Source organism: Pituophis catenifer, unplaced genomic scaffold (genome assembly GCF_029215685.1).
Source record: "Pituophis catenifer annectens isolate HBS135680 unplaced genomic scaffold, rPitCat1.0.hap2 SCAF_4, whole genome shotgun sequence".
In the NCBI taxonomy this organism is placed as follows: Eukaryota; Metazoa; Chordata; class Lepidosauria; order Squamata; family Colubridae; genus Pituophis; species Pituophis catenifer.
Genome location: NW_027256884.1, coordinates 118471516 through 118493571, shown reverse-complemented (window position 1 = coordinate 118493571; position 22056 = coordinate 118471516). Strand labels below are relative to the sequence as shown.

General features: G+C 41.5%; 1 protein-coding gene across 1 annotated transcript; it reads right to left on the bottom strand.

Moving 5' to 3' along the window:
• Nucleotides 1-581: 581 nt before the first annotated feature.
• On the bottom strand, nt 582-21812 carry FAM76B (family with sequence similarity 76 member B). Its single transcript, XM_070942892.1, has 10 exons — nt 21460-21812; nt 17426-17490; nt 16945-16999; nt 16231-16386; nt 14468-14682; nt 12323-12370; nt 11142-11222; nt 9104-9239; nt 7270-7371; nt 582-4305 (listed from the first exon to the last, which is right to left on the bottom strand). The coding sequence occupies exons 1-10, from the start codon at nt 21592-21594 to the stop codon at nt 4216-4218; spliced, it is 1083 nt and encodes a 360-aa protein (XP_070798993.1). The 5' UTR covers nt 21595-21812; the 3' UTR covers nt 582-4215.
• Between the last annotated feature and the right edge of the window lie 244 nt (nt 21813-22056).

Below are 22056 nucleotides of genomic sequence, written 5' to 3'. Positions count from 1 at the left end.
TCCATCCCATCTCTCCCCCACCCCCCCAGCCGGCCCATGGAGAACTACAATGCTGATCCGGCCCTCCAAGAAATCCAGTTTGACACCCCTGCTCTAAGGGCCTGACATTGAACAATGGATTTTAAGTTATATAGGCAAAGCGATTGAATGGTTAAATATTATAAAAAAAATCCCAGCAGTAAGAACAATTAGTGGTGGAACCTATTACCCCAATGAGTGTTCCTCTTCTTTGGATGTGTTCATACAAAAACTAGGTAGCCATCTGTTGTAAATGGTTTTAAATTAAATTCCTGAGCATAGGAATAAGTAACGGCTGAATGGTACCTTCCATCTATGTGAACCCAGCTTATATACAAAAATCATTACACATTTTTTGCAGTTGACTTCCAGAATGTGATAAAATAAACTAGTGTTTTTCAACCTTGGGGATAAGATGTGTGGACTTCAATTCCCAGAATGCTCTAGCCAGCATGCTGGCTGGAGAATTCTGGGAATTGAAGTCCCCACAACTTCAAGTTCCCAAATTTCCCACGGTTGAAAACCACTGAACTAAACAGAATACTAGGAACAGCTTGAAATCATAACTTCAAATCTCATTTATTATTTTAAATGTTTATTCATTACAGGCAATCTGTAAAACACACAAACTATAGAACAGTAAAGATGCTGGCTAGAAAGGATAAGATTTATAGAGGCATCACTTTGGGAAAGGCTGGTCAAACCCGCAGATTTTAATTATCCCTTTGCCCAATCCTGGAACCCAATAGGCAGTTACTGATAGACAAGCATACTGCTGTTTTAAGAAGCTTTTATTGTGAAATATTGGATTTAGAAAAAGTACAAAAATGTCAAATGTGTGCCAGTACAGAATTTCAACACAATATACAAATGTAAGTAAGATGAAAAGCTTCACCTCAAAATGGAGATAGAACATTCTAACTAAAAAAAAAAATGCAATTATTTACAGGCTAAATGTATATAAATAATTCAAGCCCAAGGGATTTTTTTTTTTCTTGCTTGATGCCAATTATTTAAAAAAGAATTGATTTAAATGCAAAAATCATAGTGTGTCATCTTGAGTCTACATAACATCAAGCCACCCCAATCTTCAGCCTTTGAAACACTACAATTAAAAATAAATATTTTCTCTTTAGACATAGTAAAACTCTTGTAAATGTTTTGAAATGGGATATTCCACAGCTCTGGTATTTAAAAACCAGACTGTTGGTTTTCTTCCTCTATATATAATGTTCCTATTGCAGCATAAACAGGTTTCAGTGACAATGCCTTGATCAGAAAGTCATTACGTTTCTTGTGAAAAGTTTTGACCAGTTTCTTTTTAAACAAGTCCACCAATGACAGGCAGTCATTCAATCAATCAGAAAAAGTATCAAAATACTCTGAAATGGAAGTCAGCAATTTAAAAAAAAAAGTCTGAATGATAAAGCAGTTCAACAGGATAGCAAAAGAATATTCTACCCTATCTATATAATCATGTAATCTCCGCAAATAGTATTTATAAATTTACAAAGTTCATCTTTAGTATACAAAAAATAAAAAAATTCTCAATATTGTAGAAAGCAGCTTTTTTTTTTTTTTCCTTTTGTTCAAATTACAATTATTCAGTAGTCTCTTGGGAACAAACCCTCCCAAAACCGGTAGCTGGAGGCCCCAAAACATGAAGGCTAGCTGAAGTGCAATTCCTGTGATAATAAATTGAGCACCCCTTTATCAACTGGATTTTTTTCCATTTAATAGAAACAGGTTTAGATTAATAAATTTTAGGTTAATGAAACTATTTTCTGGAATGGCGATGAACTTTTCTTAATGTCTTAGATCCAGGGTTCTCAAACCCCCTGGTCTGCGGACCTGTACCGGTTCATAGCCCGCCAAGAATCGGAGACCGGAAAGGAGCGAAGCCCCATCTGCGCGCAGACAGAATCCAGCCCCCTCCCCCCCAGTCTGAGGGAAAAATTGCCCTCCACAGTACTGGTTCCTGGCACCCAAAAAGTTGGGGGGGGGGTCCCTGCCTTACCTCATTCTCCTAAAAATATTGAAGTATTATTGGTTTCCGTTTTTAAGCTTTACGTATCCAAATCATGATTTCCAACTTACTTATTTCAAGAGTCACTTCTTGCTTATCTGCTGGAGCAATCTTTTTTCAAATCTGGCGACTTTTAAGATGTGTAGGCTTCAAAGCCCAGGGAATTTCCCAGACAGCATGCTGGTCTACGTCTCTCAAAGTCGCCAAGTCTGAAGGACACTGTGCTAGAAACCTCTGTGCATTATACAAAATTTGGGAGACACATTCCAGGTGCACTGCACTAACTTGTGCAATGCTGAGGGGGTCTTTGCCCTGAAGAAATTGAGAGCGCCCGCAGGACACACTCAACGAACTCCTTACGGATATGTATACAACTGACGTTAAGTAATGGTGGTCTCTATGGTTGCTGATCTACCTCCACAGAATCCCAGGCTCTCCCCCAAAAATGCTGCTGGGGAGATTTATGGCATCTCTGATTATAATTAATAGCTGGAAAAAGAAATGTTGCAGTTCAGTCTCACTTTAGCCCTCTAGTGCAAACGGTGCTTCAGCCTGCATTACTGTCCCGCGACTGCAAAGACTGGGCCATGGTTATGGGGCCAGTATGGTTCTATGACAGGGGTCACCAAACTTGGCAACTTTCAAGACTTGTGGACTTCAACTCCCAGGATTCCTCAGCCAGCAAAGCTTAAAGTTGCCAAGTCTTAAAGTTGCCAAGTTTGGAGACCCCTGTTCTATGACTACAGAGCTGGTTGTTCTTTTTTTTTTAAAAAAAAAAAAATCTCAGTGTTAGGCATTCAGGTTTCTTCAGGGTTCATTTCTTTCAGCTCCCAATTATTGGCCACAGAACTCCTCACTATGTAGAAATAACGAGCCATGTTTCCAGAACTGTTCAGAAACTGCATTAAATTTCAATACAATGTTGTTAAAAAGAAACACCTGGAGAGTTAACATTAGCTCAAATATTGCCCCCTCACCTCATTCAATTGAGAACAGATCACTGAGAATTACAATGCAAATCAGCACTGAGATAAAACAATTCATCTATTCATAGAAGCCCTACAGTTTAAAAGCCCCTGCCTCCATTAAGTTAGGCACAGCAAGAGTTAAGACAGATACTGTCTACCCAGACACATCTGCTACAGTATCTACAAGCCCCAATTCATTGCCTGCCAGGACTTAGCACCTTCCCTATCATTCTAACCATTTGATCTTAGCATTTGATCCTTCTGTATATACACTTATAAATATATACATACAGGGGGACGCTGAAACATGGTTAAAAGAAAAAGAAAAGTATATACAAATACCAACATTCCTATAAATAAACCGTTGGGAGAAAAGGCACTTGCAGGAGGAAGTCTACAGCGTATTTTCAGAAAAAGGGAAAAGAAAAAACAACATTTTGTTCCGGTACTTACAATAGAGAATCTCTTTCATTTTCTATAACAGGAAATGCAAAACACCCAGTTATTACTAAGAATAGAAGTGTTAAAATCTTGTACATATATTTATAAGGTTTAAGCTTCTTGTAATAAAAGCACCATGATTTTAAAACTCAATGCACTCTTATTTGGACTGAAAGACCAAGAAGGGTTGGTCAAAAGTCTCCAGTGCTCTTGCTCAGTTTTCAAATTAGCTGCTGCTGCTGGAATGTAGATCAGATTGAAAGTTGTCCTTGGATGCCTTCGTCCAGCGCCTAGACAAGTTTTTGCTCTTGTCCGGACAACCTGCTAAAGTCCAACCGAATGCAATCAGTCTGCACAACAGGAGCACTTTGGGGAGCTGCCCTCCTGAAGGGCTGTCTTTAATGTGTGTGTGTGTGTTTGTGTGTGTGTGTTATTGCATGATGCGATGACCAGGGACAGCACGCTTACTGATCACCAGGGACTGGCCAGCTGCCTCCTTTTGTATGGCTGCACGTATACATTATATAGATATGCGTGCCTTCTTCAAACCTGTTGAAGTACTTTAATAATCTTAATTTGCGGGGGGGGGGGGGGGGGGGAAGGAAAGCAAAAACAAACCTCCGTAACATTATTCAGTTAGAAAAAGGTATATAGGAACTATGCCACCAACTCTGCACGCCAAAAGGTTTGTTTTTATGCAGTTTTCTCCGGAGTTGATTTATGTTTCTGACATTAATAGCTACGCAAACTGCCACCATCTTCTTATGGTGATGTCAGCATATTCCCGCTTTTGTCAAACTTCTTGCCCTTTGACAACGCTGCAACTTGTTTGAGAAGCTCTCGGTTCTTCGCCTACAAAAAAACCAAAACAGCCGGTGCTCCTGGTTATTTTGTAGAACAACAACAACGACAATAATAATCATAATCATAATTTTATTTCTATACCGCCCTTCTCCCGAAGGCTCAGGGTGGTGTACAGCCTATTAAAAGCACAAAGACAAACAACAATTAAAATTATTTAAAATTATTAAATAATTTCGGCTCAATATTAAAACCCCCCAAAATTTAAAACATCCAATTTAAAATCATTACATTGATAGCCCGGCCTGGCGGAACAGCAGGGTCTTAAGGGCATAGCGAAATACCCGGAGGTCGGAGATCTTACGCATTTCCGGGGGCAGTTCATTCCACAGGGCTGGGGCTCCCACAGAGAAGGACCTCCCCCTGCGTGTCGCCAGCCGACATAACTTGGCCGATGGTACCCTGAGGAGACCCTCTCTGTGGGAGCGAACTGGCCGGTGGGAGGCTACTTGTGGCAGAAGTCGGTCTCGAAGGACCCGAGTCCTATACCATGGAGTGCTTTAAAGGTGGCGACCAGCACCTTGAATCGCACCTGGAAGACCACTGGGAGCCAGTGCAGCTCGCGCAGGAGGGGTGTCACGTGGGCACAATGGGTTGCGCCCATAACCACCCACGCAGCCACATTCTGGACCAGTTGGAGCCTCCGAGTGCTCTTCAAGGGGAGCCCCATGTAGAGAGCATTACAATAGTCCAGCCGGGAGGTGACAAGGGCATGAGTGACCGTGCACAAAGCGTCCTGGTCCAGAAAGGGCTGCAACTGGCGAATCAGGCGAACCTGATAAAAAGCCCCCCTGGCCATAGTCGTCATATGCTCTTCAAAAGACAGCCGTGCATCCAGGAGGGCACCCAGATTGCGAGCCCTCTCTGTGGGGGGCAGTGATTCACCCCCAATAGTCAGCGATGGCACCAGCTGACTATATCGGGACGCGGGAAACCACAGCCGCTCGGTCTTGGAAGGGTTGAGTCTGAGCCTATTTCTCCCCATCCAGACCCGCACGGCCTCCAAGCAGCGAGACATCACATCAAGGGCATCGTTGGGGTGGTCTGAGGTGGAGCTGTACAGCTGAGTGTCATCAGCGTACTGATGGACTCTCACCCCAAACCACGGATGATCTCACCCAGCGGCTTCACATAAATGTTGAACAGAAGGGGCGAGAGGACCGACCCCTGCGGCACTCCCCATGCGAGGCGCCTCGAGGTCGACCTCTGCCCCCCTGCCAACACAAACTGCGAGCGGTCAGAGAGGAAGGAGAACCACCGCAAAACGGTGCCCCCTATTCCTAACCCCCTCAATTGCTGCAGCATGATACCATGGTTGATGGTATCAAAAGCCGCTGAGAGATCTAATAGGACCAGGACAGAGGAGCAACCCCTGTCCCGAGCCCTCCAGAGATCATCCACTAACGTGACCAATGCCGTTTCTGTGCTGTACCCCTGCCTGGTACGGGTCCAGATAGATAGCTTCATCCAGGTGTCGGGGAAGCTGTCGTGCCACCACGCTCTCAACAACCTTCGCCACAAAACGAAGGTTGGAGCCCGGACGGTAGTTAGCTAATTCAGCCAGGTCCAGGGAAGGCTTCTAGAGGAGGGGCCTCACCACGGCGGCGGGAAAGGCACCCTCACTCAGAGAAGCACTTATAATCCCCTGGAGCCAGCCTTGTGTAACCTCCCAAGAGGCCAGTACCAACCAGGAGGGACACGGGTCCAATAAACACGTGGCAGCACTAATCTTACCCAGAACCCTGTCCACATCTTCGGGAGCCACAGGATCAAACTCCTCCCAGATAATATTCTCAAGACCTACCCTCGTCTCCTCCCCTGGACTCATCCAATCGGAGTCCAAGCCTTCCGGAATCCGAGCGACTTTATCATGCAGGAATCTGCATTATTCTACATTGCTACGTGAAGATTTTTTTTTTTAAAAAAGATGGCTTTTGTTGCAATTTAACATCATTATTACAAAGGCTGCACAAATATCAGTGCAGTTAAATACTCTGTTTATATCAGGGGTATCAAACTCGATTTCATGGAGGGCCGCATCAGGATTGTGTTTGACCTCGGGGGGGGGGGGGATGTCCCACGGCCAGCTCGATGTCACTCGTGTCGGGGGCGCCTCTGGTAGCCGGAGCACTCTGTCAGCGAAAACGGGCTCCCAAGCTGTTTTCGGCTGCGACGGCCTCCTGCAACCCTCTGCTAGCGAAAACGGAGCTCAGAAGGGGCACACACAGCCCTCAGAAGCTCAGTTTTCGCTCGCAGAGGCACCGTGGGCCAGTCCTTCACTGTTTCCAGATCTAAGCATCCCATGGACCAGATCCGGCCCCTGGGCCTTGAGTTTGACACCCCTGGTTTATATAAATCCTAATTTCGGGGTAGGGGAGTGGAAATACACTATATCAAGAGATGGAGAACCCAACACAGTAGGCTGGTTCATCCAATCTGTGGTACTACACTGGAGACAAATCAACACTGAGTCATTGATATGCAGGAAGAGGCCCAGGAAAGATCTTCCCTAAATCTTCACAGCATTTATATAATAGTAATGCAGAGTGTGCTTTAGTCTGGCAAGATTTGTCTGAAGGAGAACAGCAATAAAGAAACTATCAATTCATCACATTGTTCTTGATATCCTCTACCCCAGGCAGCTATCGTAGTACCTTTTCAGATTAACACACTTCATTATTTACATATTACTATTAATATCATTGAATGATTATAAAACCATTTAATCAAAAGGCACAAGCTTTTGTGAACTATAGCTCACCTCATCATATGCCAACTTTTTTTTTAAAAAAAAATAACATTTACGAAATCAGGAAAGGTGCTACCTGACTCATCCTGATTTTTGGGTAGTACAACGAAATGGAGCAGTACTGGGTTCAAAATTTAGGCCTTTTGGTTCTCATTCACTGATGTTCTGAGGTGTTATTGATTGCCTGTGAAATTAATATAATTTACCTGTAATTGTTCTACAGTTTCCTTATGAGCTCTTTCCATACTGTTCATCTTAGTTCTTAGATTCGACTCTTGGTATTGAAAGTCCGCCTTCAGCTCAGTCAGCTGAGAAAAAGAATTGAATTATCTCTTTAAAAATATTGTCTGTGGTTACTTCAATGCTCTCACTCTCACTCTCACTCTCAAATATCAACAACATGCATTTCCTGACTCTACTGGATAAATGTTTAAAGATAAAGAACCCAATTTTCTTGGGTTTCTAGCTTTAAAGGCTAGAAAAGAGAACATCATGCAGCATTAAGTAATTTATCTGTATATATAAAGAATGCTGAGTTTGTCTGTAAAATTGTATTTTACAAATAACTATCCAATACAGTGATTTAGAATTTTGTCCATGTTTTCTTAATTATAACCAAAATACCCTGTCATTTAAATTGTTTTAAGATACAAAAATTGGTTTTTTTTTTAAAAAAAAAAATACAGGCCTTTTTCTTATTTGCCTGAAAATTTAATATTGTTATAAAAGTCTGAGCTATCATGAAGTGGTAGGTATACATTTAAAGTCATGAACAAAAAAAGAAAAGAAAAAAGAGGACTACTATAAAATTACAGAACCAATATTATCCTAACTGCTTAAACTTTTTAATGAGGCTCTTTGGCCTAATTTCTAAAATATTTCAGGCTTTTTAGTGCTTCCAAGCTAAACTGTCATCCTTTTAAGATCCATACAAAAATTTTCCTGAATTTATCCAGTACATTTGTCATTTACACAGTTGATTACTAATTTAGGGCATCTTCCCTCTGAATCCTATTTCTTTTCCAAAAAGAAGATTCTTGGTTTCCAAAAGTTTGATGGAAGATAGGAAATCACCCCTCACTTCCTTTCTGATATAACACTCCTGTTGAAAATGTTTGGTGAACTGTTTTTCTTGGCATTAGAAGCATCCCATGCCATATATTGTATATTTGCTTTAGCTAGTATTGCTGGCTAAAGCAGTGATTATTTTTCCCAGAAATGGCTTGTACCCTATTGATTTATGCAACAGATTTAACAAAAGACTAATTTAATACATTATTGAGGAATCAGAAACTTGAGGAATATTAACACTTTATCTTTCTAAATTTAAAGAAACTAGAAGTATTACAGTACTTACTCTGGATACGTTATGTGGTAAAGGGGTAAAACTCTTTTCCAAGATGACAAACTGTATATTAAAGTACCGTATTTTTCAGGTTATAAGATGCACTTCCCTCCCCCCAAAAGTGGATGGAAATGTCTGTGCGTCTTATACATCGAATATTGCAGCGGGGAAGAGGGGTTGGTGCTGTACCCATCAGTTGTTCTAGGCGGCAGGGATTGCCGCTGCCTATCGCCGCCACCCATTCACAGTGAAGGGGTGGTGGCGACCGGACTGTGGTGACTGGGCGGCGGAGGCAGATTTCCCCCCCCCTTGTTTTCCTCCTCTAAAGCTAATGTGCGTCTTATAGTCTGAAAAATAAGGTAATTTTCAGGACAACATTCAAAACCACTCCCCGTGTTATAATGTGCAGCCTTATTTATAGATTTTCTTGCAGGCAACTCAGACTATTTGCACAATTTGAATAATTACATAACTTGATTCAGATGACATTAATTTACATAAATTGTCTTAAACTACTTAAACTACAGAGTGTTTTCTGAGTAATGTCCGCACGCAACGATTATCTGTGGGCTTTCGGAAGCCCACCGAGGGAGGGTCTGGAGGTTTAGTTGCAATTTTAAATATTTGACAAACACGACTCTTAGATACAAACGGAACACCTCTAAAGTACCTAATGAAATGACTAAACCATTCACCTTTTTATCCTTCTCCAGTATAGTCTGATCTCTTTGTTGCAAGAGACGTTTCAGTGACATCACTTCTTCTTTCAATTGACTTATTAGAACAAAGTTGTCGGTGCCGCCGCTGTCTGCTGACTGATTTATAGAGCTACTGTAAAAATAAAGACCATCAAATGTAACTAAGGGCAGGAACAAAGTGCATCCCAAATATGTATGTTTATCTGCTTAATACACGTCATTCTTGATGTATAACCACTCGTTTAATGACCATTCAAAGTTACAACAGCACTGAAAAATATAGGTCACTTGTGACCACTTCTCATACTTATGACCATTGCTGCATTCCCAGAGTTATCTGATCAAATTTTGGGGGCTTGGCAACTGCCATATATTTATAATGGTTGCAATATCCTGGGGCAGGGGTCCCCAAACTTGGCAGCTTTAAGACTTGTGGACTTCAACTCCCAGAATTGAAGACTTGAAGTCCACAAGTCTTAAAGCTGCCAAGTTTGAAGACCTCTGTCCTGGGGTGCTGGGATTGTCCTCTACAATCTTTCTAGGGAGCTTCTGACAAGCCAACGGAGGAAAGCCAGATTCTCTTAACAAACACGTAACAACTAGTGTGATTTGCTTAACAACCCTGGCCAAAAGGTCATAAAATGGGGCATGTCTCACTTAATACCTGCCTTGCTTAGCAGCAGAAATTTTGGGCTCAATTGTGGTCAAAAGTCGAGCACTACCTGTGATATATATGCATTGCATGTAATCTCTTCCCTTGCCAGCAGATTTTTATCCATCCTTTGTTTTTGGCAATTGACAGGTTTCAAAAAAGACCACCTATCTTTGGGCATTGACTTCCAAAGGATCAGAAACTTGCTTAATGAAGCAGTCGTTTTTTTATATACGAACAAGAGTTAACTAAGAGATTCATTTTTTCACATATGATGTACAGATAACTTATAACCGGTCACTTAACAACTCTTCAAAGTTAGGTTCCAAAGATGCTTTTTCAGGAGGCAACTGGATTTTTTGTTTTTTGTTTTGAAGACGTTTCGCTTCTCATCCAAGAAGCTTCTTCAGCTCTTTCTGGATGGTGGGGAACGGAAGGATTTTTATTCCTTGCAGACAGCTGGTCATCTGCATCCTTTCAGAGGGTCTGTGAAGCACTTGGAGGTTTATCTGTGTCCTCAGGGTCACCTGAGTGGTGCTCCTGGTTCCTGTAGTCTGCAGTTTTTCCTCTGGAAATCCATTCCTACTCCCACACCATTCAAAGGGTGTTCATCCCAAATTGTATAGAACACCATATGAACACCCTTTGAATGGTGTGGGAGCAAAATGTCTTCAAAACAAAAAACAAGAAAGTCCAGCTACCTCCTGAAAAAGCACCTTTGGGACAACCATGACCTGGATGACTGACAATCTCTACAGATTTTCAAAGTTAGGATAGACCCCGTAAAAGGTACTTATGACCAGTATTGGAAGTTCTGGAAGCCTCATAGTCACATGACCGTATTTTGCACACTTAGCAAATCAGCTCACTGACAACCACTTACAGCATCCCTCAGTCACATGACCAGAAATTATGTTTATGCCAGAAACCCAGCATTCACTAACTGGGTGAGCCAGTTAGCAAACCACGGATTTGGTTAATGACTGCCCCCAAAAAACTCATAAAAATTGGGCGCGGCCATGTGATCACTCATTAAATGACTGTAAATGTGGGTTCAATTAGGGTCGTAAGTCAAAGAGTAGCCGTATTTAGAATAAAATGGATTCACAAGGATCATTATATTGCATTATATTATATTACTGCGTTATATTGATTTCCAATTTAATTTCAGTTCACTTATCCCAGGAACTGCTGGTAGCAGAATTTTCAACAAAGATTTAGGCTACTGTTGTAGAAATCTCTCACGATCAACAATTGGAATAATATTCATGTTGAAATTTAAAAAACAAACTAACAGGGAAAGTATGAGCTCCACTTGTTTGTACATTGTTTTATTCAACAGAACAGAAATATATATATATATATATTGATCTGTATTTTTACCTGTCTCCGTTAGATGGCTTGGTTTCCATTTTGGGCTTTTTCTTTGGAGTTTCATTCTGAATAGCTGAAGAGGATTTATGGCTGCAAAGAAACATTAAGAAAATTGTGTGACATATGGTTATATTGCCACATTTATCCCTAATAGCAAGCAGTATTACATAATATAAATTCATTATATATCTGTAAATATTATAAATTTAAAGCTGAGGCTAGGATTCCTCTGCAGCAGGCCCAATCTGTCCTCTCAGCTTTTCTCTCAAATTAAAAACAAATTTCCATCATTCCTAATTCTTTTTAACGCTGAACTGTCACTCTAGGAACATTTGAAGCACATCCTACTGTTTAATGTAGGGGTCTCCAATCTTGGCAACTTGAAGACTGGGAATTCTGGGAATTGAAGTCCATAAGTCTTCAAGTTGCCAAGGTTGGAGACCCCTGGTTTAATGCAATGCTATTTGTGCCCTCCCAAAAAAAAAAAAAGATCCCCAGCCTTTTACACAGCAATTAGGATTTTCAAAAAGCCTCCAGTGGTGTCAGTGAAATCTTTTTAAAAATTAATACAGGTGACAAAAGATTAACTTTCTCTTCTCTAGTGCTATGCTCTCAATCAGCCAGTTAAAATTAAGGGCGATAACAAGGCAATTCTGTTTTCGCCATTTCTGATAACCACATTTTTCATTTGCTGGCATCGAACACTTCACAAAGGGAAAGAAACGACAAATAGCTTCCAATCCAGATGTCAACCCTGAAGCTGAACTGACCGAAGCCATTTTACCGCTTCAGTGTTGCCACACTGGAGCCGAGGGATAGGAAGGGGGGGAGGGGGATATATTTGAGATAGTTGGGATTCTGTAGCCAAAACAAAATACTTTCTCTTGGGAACCAAGGACATTCTCACACCTGGTCGGAGGAAGGCAGGGTGATGCTACCCGGTTATCAGACCACACCGTGATTAGATCATGTGACTGATTGTTTTGAGAAAAAACTTTTGCTTTTAATTAGGTGAAAACCATGGGAGTCTTTGGAGTCGGTTTTCAGATCTGTGCCAATACGGTATTTCCAATAAAGCTATTCTTTGAGGAATTCATCTGCCTCTGAGTTTTGCTTGCTATGGGGATTATTACTTGGAACCCTGCTGACACCAGACACAAAATAAGTGTTATCTTTTCAAGAGTATTTACCTCTGCTTCCACAACCCCTGATCATCTTCTGGGCTCAGACTGCCGATTCTAAAATACAGAAATGCAGAAATGTTGAACCAGCTTATCAGTGGAAATTCCAATAGCTGGCTTCAGTCAGTAACTTCAGAAATGGTTTGAAAGGATGGAGAAAGAAGAAAGCAAATCAGGGTCTTTTGTTTTAATAAGGAGTTGGACAATTTTTGCAGCCCTGTGTGCCATTACAGGTAACCCTCGCTTAGCGACTATCTTGGACAAGGATTGTTTGCGATTACGAAGGTGATGAAAAGTAACTGTGACTGATGGCCACATCTATGACCACTGCAGCCTCTCTCTCTCACCTACATGTTCACCGTTAGTCAGTATATTTGCCCTATGCTTGATCTAGTCCTCCCCACCATCAGCAAAGAGGTTGCCTAAATAAATCTCTTCCTGAGCTGCTTTTGGCTCCATCCCAGTGATCCCTAAAAAATGCTAACACCCGTGGGAGTCAGGGTCAGCATCAAGGCAACCTGAGAGCTCTGAGGGGGAAGAGGGAATGGAGCTGGCAGAGAGAGACAGAGACAGAGCCTGGGCTGTCCGTCAGCCCTCAAATGGAAAGTCAATAGCCCCCAGGTCTGGAGGTGGCTGATGAGGAAGAGGAGGAACAGCTGGGTCCAGTGCCTGACACGTGAATGCGCAGAAGGCAGAGGAGAGTAGTGGAAATCCATGGGCCAATCTTTGGAAAGGAAGAGCCACCACTGCTAGTAAAGTCCCACCCTAACTCTGGGGATAAAAGGCAGGGGGCGGAGAGGAATAAATGTGGCAGACAATTATTCATCTTCCGGCCGGCTGGACTTGTTAACCTGTGTTGAGAGAGAAACTTTTTGCCAGGGCTGCCGGCACTCCTAATTAAAGGAATCTTTGAGTTCACTTCAGAGGGTTTGTCGTGTTTGGGGAGCTGGGTCAGAACACTTGGGATGGGTTGAGGTGTGCATGTTCCATACAAACATATTCCTGGCCAATATACAGTCTCTAAACAGTCGCACCAAGATTCTATTTGACAGGGGTCCCCAATCTCTGGGATGCAGCCCAGTAGTAGCCTGTTTGGAACTGGGCCGCAGAAGCGGCGGGTGGGAGCATGCCTGCAGCTTTATTTGAATGTGCAGCAGGCAAGCACATGCAGGTCTCTTTGCAGAAGCAGGGTGCCCTCTGCTTGTACAAATGGAGCTGTGCGCGCATGTGGTCACCCCCCACTTGTATGGAACCATCCCTCCTCCTCCCCACACACGCACACCAGACCACTGCTATATGGTCCAAGTTGTCTGGTGACAACTCCAACGTTCTCCAAACCAGGGTGTGTGTTCTGTCCCCCTTCCTCACACAGGCAAACGTAATACCAAGCACGCCTGCCAATATTTTATTAGGTAAACAGATTAGAATTCTTGGCAGACCAAGGTTTTGGCAGCAAGCTGCCGAATGCCTGCCAAGACCGTTTTCACTCCCATAAAGCAGAAGAGGACTTATCTTCAGTCCGTTCCAGGAGCAACAAATTATCCACGAGACAAGAGTTTAGTCAATGTTCAGTCCAAAATATATCCAAGCTGAATTTCAGAGATCACGATGTGACTTTCAGGGTTTAACTTTGTCCATCACAAAGCCTGAAGAGCAATCCCACCCACTTTTATCCCTGGTGGGGCGTGGCTCCGTGACTCAGCTCAATCTCTGGCCCTCCCATGCCTCTTCCGTTGCTGCGCACGCTTCTCCCTCCGACGCTGCCTGGGATCAAGCCAGGATTCATCATCCTCGCTCCCTATCAATTGGTGCTCCGATATGCCTTCCTCCTGGCACATCCCAGGCTGTTCCTCCTGGCCTTCGGATGGAACCTGAGGCATTGCCAGAAAGGAGGGTCCTGGAGAGGGAGGCCTTGTCAGTTCCTCCCCATCACCTTCTGAGTCCTCTTCCTCTGTTAGGACAGGCTCGGGAGTCGGGGTCACAACAATGTGCCTCGGCCACATCACAATCTGATTTCTGAAAATTGTGTCTTACCAAAGGAATTCGTTGTGTTCGCCAAGCAGCTACGTATTATTATTATTTTTTTTAATCTACCGCAGGAGGAATGCGTCTCCTTAAGGCTGCTTTCATTTCAGAGTTTCCCATCGCACTTACTTGTGATGGGCGCCGCTGTGATGATGGTGGCGATGGTGGTGGGGGTGACGGTGGTGGTGGTGATGGTGGTGTTTCAAATGATGCTGGTCTTTTTCGGTAATAGACGTAGAAGAGTTAGAATGGGAGGGCCCTAAGCTCTTCCTCTGTTCCTTGGTCTTCTGCAGCACTCGCTTGTAGGACAGAGTACAAAGCCAACACAACAGCTTCCCATCAACCTTTTGGGAAATCATTCGCAGCAAGTTATGTTACACGTACTGAGTGCTAAAAAGACACACAACAGCCAGAATAAAATTATCAAATACTACCGCTGTTATTCTTGCACACAGATCTTAATATAAACAAGAATACAAATATGTACCTGTCTATCTTATCTATCATCTATCTATCTGCAGCATATCAAATAAAATATGCTAGACATTGCAGAAAACTTTGCAGGAAAAAAAAAACTTGACTTCAATCTGTTTACCTTTCCAAGGACTGTCACTGGTTTAGGCAAAGAGATTATTATACTTCATAACATACCCTGCATCATAATTTTTAATCAAGTGGTACTAATAAATGATTTTCTCTAGTTACTGTTCTGCTATTTGTTCATATAACAAAATAATGTATTCTAGAGGACAAAGGGCTGCCCAGGCTCTTGTGTTTTGATAAGTATGTTTGAGCTAAACAAATTAACATTTTTTAAATTTGTATCCTGCCTTTATTTTACAAATAATTCTAGATGGCAAATATATCCAATATATCTTCTTCCTCCTCCTATTTTCCTTACAACAACAATCCTGTGAGGTGGGTTATGCTGAGGACTGGCCCAGCTGGCTTCCATGTCCAAGGCCATGAACTCATTACTTCCTGCTTTCTAGCTGGTGCCTTAACCACTAGATAAACTGGCTCTTCCATGTATATCCTATACGTGATGAATTCTCAAGTACTACAGTACCTTGAATTCTATGAAGAATTAATATAGATGCTTACTGCAATAGCTTATATCACATAAATAGTAACTGGGTAAACTATAGACCAAACTTTGACATAGACATTATTTGAACCTCTTAACATATTATAAAAAAAATTCATGTGATAATTTTTGTTGCCCACTCTTTTGAAAAATCCAATTAATTTTTCTTACTATCAGGTGTTACATAAACATATATAAACCCTAACCCAGAAACATAGGAAGAGAGATTCCTTATATGCAAATTATTTTTCTATAAATACTTGGAAGTAGTCATTTTAATGTAGTATAAAGGCATTTTTTTTAGAAAACATCAACAATGCAGCTAATCTAGTTACATAAGGCATAAGGAAGAGGGATACCATACACCCCTTTTACATAGAAATTTGAACTCCTGTTACTTGTCCCAGCTTCTGCCAACCTAGCAGTTCGAAAGCACGTAAAAAATGCAAGTAGAAAAATAGGGATCAGCTTTGGTGGGAAGGTAACAGCGTTCCGTGCGCCTTTGGCGTTTAGTCATGCCAGACACATGACCACGGAGACGTCTTCGGACAGCGCTGGCTCTTCGGCTTTGAAACGGAGATGAGCACCGCCCCCTAGAGTCAGGAACGAATAGCACATATGTGTGAGGGGAACCTTTACCTTTACCTTTATGGATATTCATCAATGTAAGACTAAGTAGCATAACTAAGCCTTCAGGTCTTACTTGGGAGAATGGGATGCAAGCTGGATTTTAACTCAGTTGCTTTGAGATCAATTGCACTGTCAATTTTACACCACAAACTTATTTAAAATCACCAAAGCCTACCTTTCTTCTTCCTTCTTCTTTGCGGTCAAAAGCACATTGCTGCTTGCACTGTTCACATGTCTGAGGTGGTCCATATTTTTTTTCAGAGTTTGTACAGCGCTGACATTTTGTACCAATAAAAGCAGCAATGATGTTGCAATACTGACAAGGTTTTGGCTGGAAAAAGATGGTTAGAAACTCTTAAAAATATGTTAATTTAAGTTGTTGAGAACTCAAAATCAAGCGGGTGGCGGGGAGATCAAATAATTATACAGCGGGCTGAAGACAGATTGTCATCAAATGCAGTACTTGGATGCTAAAAGAGCATTATGTTTTATAACTGGAACAAGAGATAATGGGTCATAATCCCTTCAAAAACGTATTTAGAGTTTCAGTAGTTCCATCTCATATAATTCCAATCAGTGTCTGGAACTGCTTCATAAAATTGGAATTGCATTCATCTGGATGTATACATCAGGCATAAATTCCTTATCTGCTACCAAAAACCTCAAAACAAACAATCCCCTCAGTGTTTTGTTCATTAATAAATTGTCAGTATGCATGGATCATTTCTCTCTTCATGTCACATAACCAAGGAAAATTGTAATTGCTATCTCAGAAAATTGCTCTATTATTTCAAACAAACAAGGGCAAAAGGTCTACAATTTGTGTAGGAATCTGGACAATTATAGTTTAGCAACCCAATCACAAATATGACTAAAGATGTTAACTTACCGTTCCAAATTGTTTCACATTTTGGGCACACTTCTTGCATATTGTATTAGTTTTGCTAAAAAAAAAAGCAAAATTTCAAATTTTAGCTACTTAGTTATCAAACACCTACCTATAATTATTGTTGAAAAGGAGAAATTTGTGAATTAAAATGTTGCTAAGGTTCTCAAAGAATATGTTACTGCCACATAAATTAACAAATTTTCCATTCAGAAAGAAGTAAGATTAGCCTAGGTGTATTAGTTCTATAGAAATTTTACATCAAAATGAACAAATGTACTATTATAACCTTAAGTAATTTTAAATCTCAAGGCACCATTAACCAGTAAAGTTTCTACTCAGTGTGTCATTTTAAATCCTAATTTTCGAATTATTGAGCACTCCGTCTTAACTGAATATATTATTGCAAGAAAGCTAGGCACTTCCAGAGCCACCAACCATTCTTCAACCATCCTTTGTTCATTAATATGTTTATTTAACTCACCTCTCTTGCTGAAACTCTGATCGGCAGTAAGTACATTTTACAATGGGGTGCGCAATACGACATTCCTAGAAGAGATAATCAATATTTTATTCAAGTGCAAAAAGTGATATTGGGTGCATTAGATTTTATCTTACAAAAAATAACTGCTGCTAACGACAAATAGTTTTACCAATTCGAGCAAGCGGATCACCAAATTTAGTGTATAAAAATGGAAAGTTACATCCCTATCTCAAACACATGCACCGACAAAGCCAAATTATTATATAGCTTCTAAATCTTTGTGAATATATTATGCTATGCCCAGTTTAACTTTCAGCTTTTGCAAATCACCTTGGTTCTCTATGTGTAATTAGTAACTTAATTTATTTAACTGCAGAAGTTTAATTTTTTAAATGTATAATACAAGAATGTTCCCAATCCTGAAAGAATTAAAATTAAAGTAAGATATCTGTATTTTAATCAAATAAATTATTATATAGTAAGGCAGTAATAGTGAATACTGTGCTGTGATATACACTTAATGATGGTTGTGTGACCAGGCAGATGAGACAAAATCTCATTTGCCAAGTTTCTTTCTAAAATCAACTAGGGGTCTTGAGAAGACACAATGAAGTCTTACCGCTTCTAAAACATTTGTCAGCTGAGGTAGTAAAATAGGACACTATTCTTGAATATTGGACTAACAATACAATTTATTAGAACAGAACACGCACCTTTGGCAGACTATTGTACAAAATTAACTTGTTAATTTTTCCAAATAAAGATGTACAGGTAAACCTCAACTTACCAGTAAATTTGCTTAGTGACCGTTCAAAGTTTCAACGGTACTGAAAAGAGCTAGCCTTGACACTAATGACCATTAAATAATCCCCAGAGTTGTGTGATCAAAATTTTGGCTAGGCAACCAGTAAGTATTTACGTCAGTTGCAGCGTCCTGGGGTCATGTAGTCGCCATTTGCAACTTTCCCAGCCAGCCTCCAACAAGTAAAGTCAATGGGGGAAACCAGACTCGCATAACAACTGCAGTGATTCACTTAACAACCATGGCAAAGAAGGTTATTAAAATTGGCTGTGACCCACCTAAGAACCAGCTTGGGAATTCTGGTCCCAAGTGCGGTTGTAAGTCAAGGATGACCTCTATGCCGTATGTTTCAACAGCTTTTGGAAGTTTAAACCATAAATATTGCAATAAAAATTATTCACAAAAATCAGTAACCTCGCACACAGTTTAAATGTAGTTTGCTCCTCAGTGGAGATTATTTTATTTATTTTTCTTGCAACTGCCTCTATATCTTTTTAATTTAATGACTATGCAGCAATTATCATTTAAAAAATACCCATGCTGCTGAACTCAATGTTCCACTTCTTTAACACCTAACAGACTACACGTTTATTCAATGAATACTGTCTATGGATATATATATAGGCTGTTACATAAGAAAGCACAGACAATGCAGATGCAGGCAGAAACCCACAACCATTTTTGGCATTTTTGAAATTTTCCATTTTTTAAAAATTGCTTTGTTTTGATATTATGAATTCCTGCAATTAAATGACTTGGGATGTGTCAGCTACTGGATCCATCTAACGTTCTGTGATGATTTTGTAACTGCCTAGGAACATTTATATCATAAAAGACCACAGCTTTTCTTTTTAAGAGAAAACAGATGTCTCTCCGCCTTGCTAAAATCGGATCAACATTTGGTGTTTTATATGCATACAACTGATTCTTCCAATTTCAAATATCTAAGTAGCAGCGAATTTATGTTTTCAATGCCAGGATGAAAGCACAACCTATACAAAAAAGAGATATCAGTAGCTCTTGTCCTCCTACTCCCACAATCTAGTAATAGAAACATTGTGCATTTTTCCAGCCATGAAAATTTTCTGGTATATCTCATTCCATAAGAAATGAATTCAAGGGGGGAAAAAACCCTGGATGAAATGAAATTAAAAAAAAAAACCAAAAAACCAAAAAACCAAAAAACCAAAATCTTGAGGTCAAGAGCCCCAACAGTAATGGTGTCAAATTTGAAACTAGATTGCCATTCCGAACAGCACTACATGCTGTACAGTTGTCCTTATTTATTTATATTCTGCCTTTATTATTTTTACAAATAACTCAGGGCAGCGAACATATATAATACACATCCCTTTACTGTCCTCACAACCACCCTTTGAGATAGATTGAGAGTGGCTACCCCAGGGTCACCCCAGCTGGCTTTTATGGCTAAAGCAGGACTTGAACTCACCGCCTCGTTTCCCAACCTAGTGGCTTAAACACTAGACCAAACTTGCTCTTCTCTTATTACTCATCCATTTGAATTGTCCTGCTAATTTCCTACCATGTGGGAAAAAACCCCACCCTCCTTTCATCAGAAGGAACCACAGATGGCTAAAAGGTACAATTCAGCAGGCAACATGGCACAGGATCTCGTTTTGTAAGTTTCAAAGGCCGGGGTGGGTGAACGTGGGACTTTTTAAAAAATGACTTGTGGACTTCAAATCCCAGAATTCTATGCTGGCTCAGGAATTCTGGGAGTTGAAGTCCACAAATGAAAAAAAAAGGTCATCATTCCCCACCTCTGTTTTAAGGACCGGAAGAAGGGAGTCCGTCCTATTAGTACAGTATAAAAGCCTGGAAGCCTTCTGCCCTAATATTATTACTAATACTAATTGTGTTTTCCTTCTGATGACTTTTTTTATACTTCATGGTGTCAGAGTTTAAGTAACCATCTTGGTTCTGCCGCAGAAGAATTGATAGAAAAAACAAACTGGGGTTATTTTCACTCCTATGTGGCTCTGTGTGTGTACACATGAACATGTGTGTGTGTGTGTGTGTGTGTGTGTATGTACACATGAACAAACAAGTGTGTGAAAGTATGAGTGTGTGTGCAAATGTTCAAGAGTGTTGCCCTAATATTATTATTACTAATTGTATTTTCCTTCTGATGACTTTTTTTTTATACTTCATGGTGTCAAGAGTTTACCTGAAGTAACCTTTTTGGTTCTGCCGCTGAAGAATTGATGGAAAAACCGGAACTGGGGTTATTTTCCCCCCTATGTGGTTGTGTGTGTACATGTGAACCCATGAACACACGAACACATGTGTGAAAGTAAATGAGTGTGCGCGTGCAAATATACGAGACTGTTGCCCTAATATTATTATGAATAACAATTGTATTTTCCTTCTGATGACTATTTTTTTTATGGTGTCAAGAGTTTTACTTTAAGTAACCATCTTGGTTCTGAAAGCTTAATAACTGAGTTATTTTCACTCCTCTGTGGTTGTGTGTGTGTGAACCCATAAACACGTGTGTGAAAGTATATGAGTGTGTACGCGCGCGAATATACCAGACTGTTGCCCTAATATTATGAATAATAATTGTATTTTCCTTCTGATGACTTTATTTTTAATGGTGTCAAGAGTTTTACTTTAAGTAACCATCTTGCTTCTGCTGCTTAATAACTGTGTTATTTTCACTGCTATGTGGTTGTGTGAACCCATAAACACGTGTGTGAAAGTATATGAGTGTGTTTGTGTGTGTACACGCGCGAATTCACGAGTGTTGCCCTAATATTATTATGAATAATAATTGTATTTTTCTTCTGATGACTATTTTTTTTTAATGGTGTCAAAGAGTTTTACTTTAAGTAACCATCTTGCTTCTGCCTCTTAATCATTATCTTCACTCCTATATGTGGCTGTGTGAAGTATACCTTGAGTGTGTGTGAGTGTGTGTGTGTGTGTGAATATGAGTGTGTGCCAATTGTGCGAGCGCCGTGTATCCTTTTTTTTTATCTGCAAGCAAGGCCTTCTAAGAAAACAATCATAAATAATAAAAGGCCAAGGATTTCCTCCCACCGACCGACCGGGCGGGCGAGAAAGAGAGAGCGAGCGAGCCTTTCTTCCAAAGCCTCCAATCCAAGAGCCGCCTGGCCGGTGGCAGAGCCGCCCACGCAACCGTCCCTCCCTCCCTCCCTCCCTTCCTTCCTCCCGGCCGCCTCCGCCCTCGGCCCCTCGGAAGCGGCACCTTGCAGAGCTGCTGTCCCTGGGAGAGCTCCTCGAAAGGGTAGCGCTGGTTGCACTTGGTGCAGGCGTAGAGAGCCGGGGCCGCGCCGGATCCCGCGCCCGCCGTCGCCCCAGAAGCCCCGGATGTTGCCGCCATCCGCCTTCCTCTCGGCCTAAAGGGAGCCACGGCCGGCCGGCCGCCAGCCCGCCCGCCCGAGAGGAAATCCAAAGGCAGACAAACCGCGCTCCTCCTTCTTCTTCTTCTTCGAGCCTCGCCGACAGCAGCCGCTTTCCCGGCGTCGAATAGGCCGCGCCTCTTCCTTGTGTCAGCCGCGGGGCCCGAACCTGTTTTTTTTTTTTTTTCTTTCCTCCCTCCTTCTCACACAAACACAAGGAGAGCGCGAGCGAAGGAGCGAATGAACGCCTCCGGCAGGCGGGCTCGCCTCCTCGGCCAATCCGAGCCGCGCGGTAATACTTGCTTTCAAACCTCGCCGCCCAATGGAAGGGCGCGCGCCGCCTCGCCGCGTGGCGTCACGCCCGCCCCCCACCAATCGGGAAAAGGAACGGTCCCCCGAGCGCGCGCGCTCTCTCATTGGTCCTCCCAGGCGCTCTTCTTCTT